Below are 12,775 nucleotides of genomic sequence, written 5' to 3' on the forward strand. Positions count from 1 at the left end.
CCAAGAATGAAACAAAACTAAATAGAAATAAAATCCCACTGAATTCTTTTATTAGCAAGGACTGGCCAGATTGCTTCTCAGATCCAATATTAAATTATTGACAATCCTGCCTTTTGATTAAAACCATTTTTAAAAAAAAATCCTCATAAATTAAAATAAATCTAAAACTATAATAGTTGGTGCAAAACAAAACTAAGAATGGCAGCAGCAGTCCATCTCAAGGCAGCCAAGACTTCCATCTCTCCCTGGCGTATTATGTGCCAAAATAATTAGTTCGGCGGAATGTCCTTGAAGAAGCAGGCAGTGAATACCTTGTCGGTTGCAATTGCATCTGCCCAAAGCCAAGCTCTCCTGATCATCAATAGAATGTTCTAAATAATTGAGTGTCACCAGACCATGAAATTATTGAACAAGAAGCCAAGGAGTTTTCATTCCCCTCCTCCCTCCTGAACGTTCCATTGAGCAGAGAATCTCATCTGGCTCTCTGCTGTGAGCCATGTGCATTGGGCCTTGCCAACACCTGGGCTAGGCAATGGGAGGAGGTAACATGCGTGAACGCTGGAATGCAAGCAGCAGCAACAATCACTGCCCAGGTGTTCTAAAGGGAATGAGTGCCATTTTTCCTGCCCAGAGACCAGCTGCCAAAACTTTTTCAATTCAATGGAGCCATTGTGAAGAAAACCCTTGGTAGATTATATGGATCGCTGTCCACTAACTTAAATCAAGGCTGTCTATTTGGCTGCTATGATGTGTCCTAATCTCTTTAGAAACTTCCATCCCCTGAAGAGTGGTAGCCCTCTGGAGCAATGCAGAGGGAGTAACTGCATGGCTCAATAGCTCATTAGCATTTTTCACAATGAGGTGGGAATCTACTTTTAGGCATGCAACACTGTCATTGTGAAGAGTACTGAATGGTTTAAATGCCCCAAGGAAGAGGGTGTGAAAATTTAATAACACAGACCAGGGCAAGACTCTTTGCATTTTTTTTCAAATGGTCAGGAATATGGATTCAAATAGGAGGACTGTCATGCCCTTCCTCTGAAACATGAGCTTTAATACCAGTGCTTAAGAATTCTCCCATCAAATGGCAATGCTCGAGAAAGGTCAAATATTAAATGGAAAGAATTATACTGATATCTCATAATTCAGATAGTTAAAACATCCCATTCCTAGCTAGTATAGCGTATCTGAGACAAACCAACGTTCCTGCTAATACCAAGCAGGGTAGTCCTGTATCTTCTATGGTGGTATTTTATTATACACATTTTTCAGGGTCAGCCCAACTGCAAGGCAAACCTAGGTGATTGCTGAGGGCACCAGATTCTGAGGGGTGCCAAAAAGGGAAGAGGATTCTCTTCTACTGGCTTGAAGGGAAGCTCAGGGTTAACCAGCTTCTGGAATCTCCATTACCTGTTAGCTCTGGTATTCTTTAGCTGTCCTGATGAAACATGGCAGGTTTTTGAAGATCTTATCTATTTTTATTTTTACATTGTTCATTTTGAATGCCCAGTAAGAAAAATATTCATTCTACATTTCTCAATTTGTCTCTATTGAATGGGGGTGCTATAGTTACAGTTTGCCTAGGGCACTGAAAACTTTGGGGCTGCCCTGCCTTTTAGTGTTATTATTAATGACTGTTTCATTTTAGTATGAGAATAGTACATGGTATAAAAATGTAGTTTATGCTAATCTTGACATGTCACTTTGAGCATATTTTAGGAAGAATGCAGCTAATAAGTAATCTAAATAAAGAAAGCATCTATAATAGATGTACTGTGTAACTTTAGAAAAAGATTCACACATTTTTATCACCCAGACACATAGCACAGAGCCAAGTCTTATAGCAGCTTCCTGCTGCATAAACATGTGGTGATTAAAATAAAAAGGTACTAGTTAACTTTCCAGCACTGCAGTCCATAAAAGGCTAACCTCTTTGTACCTTCTAGAATTGCAATGTGAACATGCACGGTGAAGATACAATAAGCAGTTTGGGAATGAAGGCCATTTACATCTACTATGCCACTCTATTTGCCTTCCCGCATGGTCCCTGTAACCTGATACTTCTACATTAGGTGAGACCTACTGCTTCCACAAGTAGCATAAGCAAACTTTCATTTGCCCATCCTGGATGTCAGACCTTTGAATTCCAGCTCCATAAGGGTGCTAGCTTCCTTCAAGCTTCTGCTGTTAGAAGTCAGACCCCCTCCTCTGTGAGGGCAGTTTATAGATGGAATATCATAAATACCCTTCCTCATATATCATAAGCCCAGGGCACTGTCTGGCCCAAAATGGATGCCAGCCAGGAGGAAGCTTGGAAAATTACCAGAGTGTGACTCAGAACAGCTGACTGACTGATGCCCTTCCATGCCCCAGAGAGAGATGCATAACTTAGGACAATGAGGTCTCCCAAGAAACTCCTGACTTAGCTTGTCAGCGCCCAATCTCACTTCCCTGTACCCACTTAGCCTAATCAAGCTGGTAGCTTTTCCCATCCAGTGCTTACAGGGTCATCAAGCACTTTTCCACCTATAGTCCACCTCAGATAGGATCTATCAAACCTCTCCCAACTTATTGTCCAACTTCCAGACAACCCATCAAGTTATTATTTTGGGGCAAAGATGTCAGCTTGCCTCAGGGAGCATTTTGCCCTTTATCTGGACTCCCTAGCCACCAGTCAGTGTGTGTGTATTCTGGATCCACCAACCCCCCCCCCCCAATCCATTAAACCTCTTCTCTTCTTCTTCTTATGAAACGCTGGTTATTTTGCTGCCGTCTCCATGGACCCCTGTCTTCAAGAATAGTAACTACCATTTTCCCTGAAGCTGTTTTCTCCCCCGTTCCTCCCTGATTTTCTCCATTAGCCTTGCATATGTGCTACATGATTTCTGTATGTTTGCCTTTTTATTTCTCTTTAATTAAAAAAACCCTTTTGGGTTGAACATCTGTCTGGCTTATTTGAGAGTTCCCTAGGGGAATAATCCCCGTAAACATAGGTGGAGAATCCCAGTTACCTCCTCTCACTTGTCTCCCTTAAAGTTATTTCTCTCAACTAGACTACCTATTTAACACTGCCAGTCTGGCCTTCACTTCCTGGCAAATCCCTCAAAAGTGCCCACCGCAAACCCAGAGCTCTTCAGGATATATGAGAAGAATTAAAATAGGCACAGTGTTTCCAGTGTTTTGAGTGTGGGATGCTAAAAAATTAACCTGCTTACCTTAGTACCTCATAACCTATAGTATTTGAAGCCAGTGATACAAATCTTTAATCTTTTAATGGGATTAAAATTAAAGGGGTAATGGGATGTGGGAAACAAGAGAAATGAACAATCTAGACCAATGTTACTCATAGAAGCTAACTTTCCATCACCACAGTCTATAAAAGACTAACCTCTTTGTCTGTCCTAACATGTTAATTAACGTGCAGAATAAAAATTGGCCAGGCCAGTTCAGCTGCCAGTAAAGCAAGGGGCATTTCCCCCTGAGCCATTTTTAAGCTCTACATCTTAGATGGAGAGGCAGCTTTTGTAATGGGCAGCAGGGCCATCAAATCTTTCAAACAACTGACCCACACACTCTTGTCCACACCAGCTGACATGCTCTGGGCTCCACTCTATGGGCTCTACCCATTTACCAACTGTGAAGGACAAGTTAAGTTCTGCCTCTCTCAACAACAAACCACCAATGAGTGCTAACAGACTGTTGGGGCTAGTGACAGTTGAGATCCCTTAAAATGGTTAGAGAGAGAGAGAGATGGATTTTAGGTTGCTGAAGAGAGGCAGCAGAGCTAGTTGGCTGCAGACATCTGTTATATTGTAATTGTATTATATCGTAATCATCCTCTGCAAGAAGAGTGTGGGATTATAAATCCATATCTTAATAACAATATATCCAAGTGTTTGAATCATTCACTCCTATGTTGTTCATCTAGTTAATAAAAGTTTTTCTTCTTTCTTTTTTAACCTTGGCTGGCTGGAAGTTGCTGGCTTAGGGAAAACCAAACACAAACTCACACAATCCTATCTGGTCACGAGCAACAGTTCTGAGGAATTAAATGGTGGCAGCATATATGGGAAATACTGAGTTCCCTGACTCCAATAGCCCTGAGCCTTCAGCTGGGTGTGGGGAACTGGCTGCCTGTCTCAATTTAGGTCAGGGCTCTCTGGCTGATAATTAGGGTCTCGACACATGGCGTATTGTGACTGCCCTAAACTGCCTCTGTAGCCCAGAACCTGAGAAGGGAGGTTTGATGTGGGTAACAGTGGGACTGGGGTCACACCAGCATGTTTGATTCAAGTATTGGCAGTTCTTGTGCCAAATACTTGCTAAGCCTTGAAGTCTCTAGCAAGACGATTGACCCTCATCAGTGGTTTTAAATAGGCTGAGCCCTAGAACTGTTCCTTCCCCACAATGGACCATCCCGGAGGGGTATCTGTTCTCTGACAGAGGAAATTTCCAGGGAAAGACTAGTTGTATCATAGAACGTCAATGCTGGCTGGCCCCTCAAGGGGAAGGATTAATTAATTTTGTTTTGTAGGTAGGACTGAAAGTAACGTAAGTCTCTTACTCCTCCTTGAGGTGCTTGGAGCAAAATATGGAAGATACTGTTGTGGCCATCTTCTTTCTAGTTCTCTGTACCAGCCCATACCTGCTTATTTTCCACCTCTGTTTTTTTCTGGGAAAAGAGGTGGTGGAACTCAGTAGGTTGCCCTCGACGAAAATGGTCACATGGCTGGTGGCCCTGCCCCCTGATCTCCAGACAGAGGGGAGTTTAGATTGCCCTCCGCACGGAGGCCATTTGACCATTTTCAAGAGGTTCCAGAACTCCGTTCCACTGCGTTCCTGCTGAAAAAAAGCCCTGGTTATATCCAAAACTTCTGAATTCTTTAATAACGTGTTCAACAACTTGTGGAAGGCAAGGAGACAATTTCACTCTTTATAGAATTAAAACCTAGTAGAGTCCATGGCCTATTAATATTTCTGAGGAGAATGAACATCATGATGAGCTTTAGAGATCTCCTGACCATCATGGCTGGATACTGGTATTACTTGTGTCTTCCATTTCTGTTCTTTTAATCCCTGACATACCTTTAAGATTTTCTCCTGCTTTTTGTGTCACGTGTATAAGACATAGGAGCTTCTTCAGCTCATTGGTCCACCTATAGCCTATCTGTTTTGAACAGTGAGTGGTTCCAGCCCTGAGATCCTTTGAAATGGATGTGTCAAAGACTGAATCTAGGGCCTTCTAGGTAGTCATAACATTCTTGTGTGATTGTTAATAGACAACAGTTAACAGTAAGCTATTTAAAAACTGTACATTCCACTCAATGGAAAACTCACATTAAAGAATGCAAAACTGAAAAATACACTTTTATTTGTGTCATTGCCGTAAGTATTATAATGAATGACTATCCCATTTCTAGTTAGCTGTAAGGGAGGCCAGTTTGTGAGGATCTTAGCTAATCAAAAGCTATTTCACCTGCTGGGGCAAATCATGTAAGCTTCAAGGATTTGACACCTAGCTGTCAAGTATTCTGCCAAATACCTCTGAGTCTGAGTCAGGGAACAGTGGAACTCCATCCATACTTATTGGGCCATCAGGGAAATTTCCTACCAGTTCTACGTCTCTGGCACGGACCAACTGTCCTGCAAACAACCCCCAGAGTGCTGAATTGTTGCAGGAAGCTATTTACAGCTTTTTGAACACTCAAAAAAAATTGCTTGTTAGTAATACACAATTCCCAGGCCATGAGCAGTGAGAAATTCCAGAAGCCACACTACTTTGGGTTGCTCACACTGGAGTCTTATGTCTTTGTAATATTTGCTTTATTTACAAATACACAGCTAGAACAAAGGTGGAAGCAAAGCAGCACAGGGCTGCCCCCCCTCCACCATGGGAGGGAAGGGTACACTTTACTGGGGCCTGGAGATCTAGAATGGCCCAGACTGCAATCCCCATTACTATCAGGGGGGAAAATTGATAAGTATAGAACCTCAGGCTATTCATAGAAACTTATTTCCTTGTACCTATGTATCTGGCCTGTAAATGTGTTCATAGGTAAGGGTTCCTTGGGATTTGAAAAATTAATTTAGGGGTTCCTCTGTGGAAAATAGATTGAGAAACGCTGGTCTATCATATCAAGAACTACCAATCCCAGAGGTTTTTTTGCATAGACAGGAGAGTGTGTCACCTCGTGGGAAGGGAAAAACAAGGCACTGTAAGAAAGTGGGAGCAAGTACTGCTGCTGTTTCTGGTGGGATCTGCAGGCCCAAAATATATGTGAGTAAAGTGTCTAATTCACTCAGAGTCACAAATGCACATACTCCATACTGCCAAGTCTGGTGGTGGCTATGAATACAAATCAGGCAGCTAGAAATGGAAGGAGGTAAAAGAAAGGGAATAAAAAGAAACTAAAGGAAAACAATCTCTGCTCCAGTTTTTCAAACTAGACAAATCTTTTATGCAGTCAGGTAACAATACAGTAACTAAGAAAACAAATGAACAAAATCAAGATAAAAATGATTTCGATATACAGACGGAGTCTGTGACAACTAATTTTCAGTGAAGTTTGCATAGTTCTACAAATTCTTTGCACTGCCAGTGACTTGTTTCAACAAGCTGGCACTCATCAGAACTGTAAGTGTTCTATAGTGGGTCAAAAACAGTTAAGCCACGTAGCCATCTTGTCTACTGAGTGTGAACGTGCAAGAGAGATGGACTTGGGGGGCTAGTTCATGATTTTGCAATGAAAAAGGCCAGGAAAACAAAACTTTAAGTTAATTGGCCTAAGTTAATTGGTCCATTAGAATTTTTTTTTAAATGACAGGATAATCCATTTTTAGGGACCAAAAAGTTACAAAATAGTTAGCAAACTCGTAGGACTCTCCAGCTGGGTGTTCTTATTAAACAAAAGTAGCAAATGTGGGCATTTTTCAGAAATGTAGAACATGTAACAGTAATTTCATAACAAACTGTTTTCACTGTTCATCAGATTGTATGCTTGGGATGAGGGACTATGGTATTGGTGTGGGGGGGGGGATGCACTTTTCAAGTCTGTACTTGGTCTGAAAATAATGCTTGGGCCCTGCCATTTTCTCCTGAGGAAATGATCTCCGTCACCTGTAGATCAGGTGTAATTCTGGGATATCTCCAGCAACTATCTGGAAGTTGGCAACCTGATCGATCTCTCTCTCTCTCTCTCACACACACACACACACACGTATGGCTGGGAAGGGTAACCATCACTGAGTACTTCATCAGAACTTTTCAGATACCATCTCCAAACGATCAACTCTTGTTAAACACCCACAGCCATCAGGAAATATTAATATCCTTTTGTCAAAGTCTGTGACTTTCTCTAGACTCACAACAGTATTGTAAATGTGGGGAAATCCTGTAATGTGATCAGACTAGGCTTTGCTATTTTCTGCCACATCACTCATCTTCTTGCTACCACATATTAATGCAATGGCTGTTTTTACATTTAAAATATATCTATGAATCCAAAGCCTGTTCATCATCATGGAACAGACGTCTGCCAAGTAAATAATTTTTAATAGGATAATTACGTATAATTTCCTTGTTTGCCAAACTAGATCAACTACACATTGACAAAAGGGCATGTTTCCAGATAAGCATATTAGAGTAATTACTATGTTTGTGCCATGCCATTTTCAGATGCTGGCATTCATTATTAGAAAAACAATTTTGGGATGAGATTTATGCCTGGCTCTTCAGCCTTAACCACTATGAATAACAGTGGCATAGATCTGAAATAATCTGCAATATTAGGGGCATATAACACTTGTGGTTCATATACAAGATCGTATCTTGAAATCTGGTTTGAATGGTTTGAAATAATTGCTCCTCTGCTTCAAGATCAACCGCACCGATTGCACCAAGCACTCTTTTACTACTTTAAATAGGTGGTAGAAGAGTGGTGGAATCACCTTTAGGGGTAAAATAATTTGTATGAAAGGATATTGATTTCTTGCTATTATGTGAGTCTGCAAAGCATTTAGGCTAGGGCCACACATTCCTTAGATATTATTTCTATCCTTATTTTCATCATGATTTCTATAACTCAGAATGTTCCATTTTTACAATCCCATATCTCTGTGAGCTATGCACATAGAGAGGCATCCTTATTCCTTAATGGCTCTTCTGCAATGTGAAACTCTGTTTTCTAGATACCCATCAAGTCTATCTATGAATGCCTAATGCATCCAAAAAGTTGGATGATGGAAGTTCCTAGAAGTTCACTCACCCTGATAAGCTATCCCCATCCTTTGTCTCTATTCAAGAAAAACTCTTCTTATCTACCCCACCAGGAATAAATGGAAAAGAAATAAAGGGAATAGAGGACTGCTTGCCCAAGATCATGAGAGCTTAAAGAGCAAACAGAGCGACGTGAAGGGGCTGCAATCAGGTATTATGGAATGTAAGACAGATCTACCCTCTGTTGTCCAAAAATATTGGGGCAAGTGGACAACTGTGTTCTCCTCTGAGGATTTTTGTAATAGACTGGCCCTTCTTTTGTTATGGAATTTTGTTGCTCTTTTTGCCCTTAACAAGTCCCTTAGGCTGGGGACTTGTACACCAACTCACTACCCATATAGGTGGGGACAGGGGATCCCCCGCTCCCACTCCCCCCCCTGCCACCATTCACCTGGCTGGTGGGGGGAAAGTTAGGAATCAGGCCTCCTGGGCATGCACCTGGGGCCAGTGCAACAATATCACTGATGTCATCACAGTGCTCTGAGAGCACTCCCGTGCTTTACAGTGGGCCAATTTGGGCACCAAACTGGCCGAATCGGACCCATTTGAGGCCCCAATTGGCCCACTGTGAAGCGTGTGTGCGTACTCCCCACACTTGCATGATGATGTCACTTCTTGGAAGTGACATCATTCTGCCAGTGTGGGACTGCGCAATTTGCACATGCACAAGCATCTAGGAAGCACAAGGAAGGTAAGAGCTGGGTTCCTCCCCTCCTGTCAGAAGGGTAACGGAACCTGGCAACTCTATATTCATACTTTCCCCATATTTAATACCAGTTTCACAGGTTTTTTTTTAATTTTAAATTTTTTATTCATTATCACCACAGTTTTCTGCAATGTAAGTGTGTGAGGTAAAGGGGATTTCTGAGGTGAAGTGTCTACTTTGACGCATCGGATTCATGAATCCTGTACATTTTCCCTTGGATCATACAGAGAGTATAGTGGGAAACTCTGGATGAAGGATCATACAGGAGTCAGAAATAACAAATCAAACAAGTATATTCACATGGTAAGCAAACTTGTAATTTCTTCCTGCTTCAGCCTACTAGTTGACGCTGTGCTGGAGCAAGAGGTGCTTTTTTTAAGGAGTCACAATGTTTATTTAATTCAGTATTTTTTTAAAAAATGTAACAATAGTAACTAGACAGCTTGGCATTTCCCATTATTTTTACCTGGGGAACAGCATACAAACACCTACCTATCAGAAAGAATCACTACAGTCCCCGGTGGACTCCCTGCCTAGATCATGATAGGTTCTATCTCTTCTAACTTCCAAACCCAACTATCTTTTTTCCCCATTGGTGGTTGACAGTTAAACAGCTCCCCTTCAGAGATCCATTCACCTTTTGAATCTGGTTGGTCCACTCTGACCAGGGAGAAAAGAGGGTGGAAACTTCACCTCTCTGTCACAGTTGGTTTCTTCTGAAATTTGATTCCCCATGTACTGTACTGCCTACACTGCCAGCTGGATTGAGCTGACCTTGCCTCCACTATGTATGACCTCACAAAGGTTCAAGATCCTTTCATGTATCCTCTGAAGAAGGCTGTCATTTTTGTGCTATTAACTATTTTCATAAGCTGAAGAGGGGCAAAAACTTGCTTGATATATGATAACAACAACATAATAATAATTCAATTTATATACCGTCCTTCAGGATAACAATGCCCACTCAGAACAGTTTACAAAGTATGTTATTATTATCCCCACAACAAACACCCTGTGAGGTGGGTGGGGCTGAGAGAGCTCCAGAGAGCTGTGACTGACCCAACATCACCCAGCTGGCCTCAAGGGGAGGAGTGGGGAATCAAACCCAGCTCTCCCGATTAGAGTCCCGCACTCTTAACCACTACACCAAACTGAACAAGAAGTAATGTGTTGGGGGGCCCCTCACAATTTTATTAAGTTATTCTTGCACAATAACCCTACATATTAAACATTTGTGTAAATGTTTTACACAAGCGTCACTGCCTTGTTGGTAGTTTTCTAACCATGCCATGTACAGACTTGTTTGGTAACATGATAGAAGGCATCTAGGACAAAGAAACAGAAGAACAGATTACCTTTGCATTGAGGAAATTCTCCAGTCCAGCTGCCATTTAGCTGACACATTCGAGAGCTGGAACCAACAAGCTGAAATCCATCATCACAGGTGAAATGGACTTCATGGTCAACCATGTTCTTACTGCCAAATCTTTTGCCATTTGGAGGGTCTTCTTGTGCAGGGCAGAACACTACAGATATTGTTGGGTATACATGGTTAGCAGCTCCCAGGCAAAAATGTACACATTATTCTCATGTGATATAGATTACTACATACATAGTGGCTGCTGACTGAACATGCTTGCTTGCCGTACCATGAAATAACAGTGACCCCTCCAAAAAAGGGAGAGAAAAGTAGGTATCAAAGGCCCACTCAAAATAATCCTTCTGAAAACAGACCACATTAGTATGTACAAAATCTCGTTTTCTTAGTAGCTGCTCCAAATGTATTCCCCTTTATATATGATCCTCAGATTGTTATTTGTACTATTAGCACTTTTAGAAATATAAGGATTTATGGACACATAGAACACATCACTCATTTTGTAGAGCTGTATGATTTCTCCCTATTGCTGACTCACAAGATCAGTTTTACTGATCTTCTACTGCTCTACAGTAGAAGAGCAGGATTTGAGTTAGAGACCAACAAGATTTTCAGGGTATGAGCATTCAAGGGTCAGAGATCCCTTCTTCAGACATGAGAATTGTTTGAAGAGACCTCTGCCCCTTGAAAGCTTATACCCTGAAAAGATGGAAGAATTTAAGATAATGTCTTAAATTCCAAATGTCTTGTATACTAATACTGAACTGGCCCTGATCTGTGGATACTTAAATCTGGACACTGTAGTCATGAATCTTCCCACACACCTGAAAAATGCCCCCCGATTTGAAATCTAAAAAAATACATTGAGAGTTAACCCCCTCCCCACCAAAATAATAAAAATAAAGATCCTGTAGCTTTAACCAGATGCCCTCAGTGGCTGTTGCTTAGGGTTGCCAGGCACTCACCTTTTTTTCCTCCTCACGTGCATTCAAAGTGTGTGCGCACTCCCAGCAAGGCACAATGACATTACTTTCAGGAGTGACATCATAACGCCATACCAGGACCGCACCTGAGAGGTCTGTTCCTCTGCCTTTCACTCCCACCAACCAGGTGAGTGGTGGTGGGGGTTAGAGGATGAGAGCAGGGGATCCCATTCCCACCAGGGGACCTGGCTAGGCCAACGAAGTAACAGTTAGGTCAGTATTCTAGGCTTGAGAGGAGGGGACAGGGCACTTTCCAGGGCAGTTTTGGCCTTTGAGGGAGGACTCATTGGGAACAGGCCCAGAAACACCCACAGCATGACTTAATACCACAAGACTGGCATGACTCACCCAAGCCTTGCTGTTTGCTACTGCTTAACAGCAGCCCCCCCCCACACCCCTAGCCAGTGTAGTGTAGTGTAGTGGTTAGAGTTTCAGAGTAGGATGTGGGAGACCCAAGTTCAAATTAGCATCTGCTTTGGAAGCTCACTGGCTGCCTTTGATCCAGTCACACACTCTCAGCCTAATTACCTCTCAGGGTTGTTTTCAGGATAATATAGAGGCAAGAAGCATGATGAAAGCTGCTTTTGGTCCTTGTTGTGGAGAAAGGCAGTATATAAATGATATAAATTAATAAATATAGATGAAGGGTGGATAAAAGGTAAGTTGTGCAATGAATGCGAAGGAGAGAAGGACCTAGGGAAAGGTGAGCATATGGGGGCTGCCAGAAAGAGGGAAAGGGGAAATAGTATGTGGAAAGGGATACAGGGTAAAGTGAAGACCCCCCCTGCAATTCCTTGCAGGTTCCTTACCATGCAACGAAGCCCAGCTCAGTCACCCAATGCAACTGGGCCATAGGGGAGAGGCTGCATGGGGGGTGTCATGCCTCAGGTGGGGTGAGCCACCTTACGCTGCCACCACTCTGGGATTTAGGATCCCTTGGGTAGGCCCAGAGTACCCTCCTAACCCTTCTGACCTCCGTAGCTTGGCCAATAAACAGGCGTGAGGACCCAGCAGAGTAACAACAAACAAAAGTTTATTTATAAGGTCAGTTAGTATCAAACAAACACGCAAACAAGAAGCAAGGTGCATTAGCAACAATAGATGGTTGAAAAGCAAAATAAACAAAAGGCCCTAGCGTGACTGAACTCACTGCCCCTCTGTCTGCCAGGCCTGTCTTCTCACCCTACCTGGATGAGGGCCTCTCTCCCTAGCAGAAACCTCCTCTGGCCTGCTCCCTGGGAGAAAGAACGCAGGCTTTTTCTCTCCCAGACTTACATAGCACCATCTCCCTGTGTTCTGATTGGCCAAAAAGGGTGCCAAAATGGCCCAGGGGCTCCTGGGAATTGTAGGCAAGCTTACTCCCACTGCTAATAGGCTTTTGAGACCTTGCTAGGCCTTTCTGGCAGAGCCAGAAAATGACAGGGGGAAAGGGG

General features: G+C 42.5%; 1 protein-coding gene across 2 annotated transcripts in view; it reads right to left on the bottom strand.

Annotated features, from left to right (window-relative positions):
- The window catches only part of FBLN7 (fibulin 7), a 58,482-nt gene that overhangs the window by 32,340 nt on the left and 13,367 nt on the right, over window positions 1-12,775 (bottom strand). The window contains exon 3 of one of the 2 annotated variants that reach the window (XM_054988616.1): window positions 10,337-10,507. The exons of the other annotated variant lie outside the window; for it this stretch is intronic. Within the exon in view, the coding sequence (XP_054844591.1) occupies window positions 10,337-10,507 (171 nt within the window). The remainder of the gene's footprint in view (window positions 1-10,336; window positions 10,508-12,775) is intronic. 2 annotated transcript variants of the gene reach the window in all.

Source organism: Eublepharis macularius, chromosome 1, assembly GCF_028583425.1.
Source record: "Eublepharis macularius isolate TG4126 chromosome 1, MPM_Emac_v1.0, whole genome shotgun sequence".
NCBI classification, from domain to species: domain Eukaryota; kingdom Metazoa; phylum Chordata; class Lepidosauria; order Squamata; family Eublepharidae; genus Eublepharis; species Eublepharis macularius.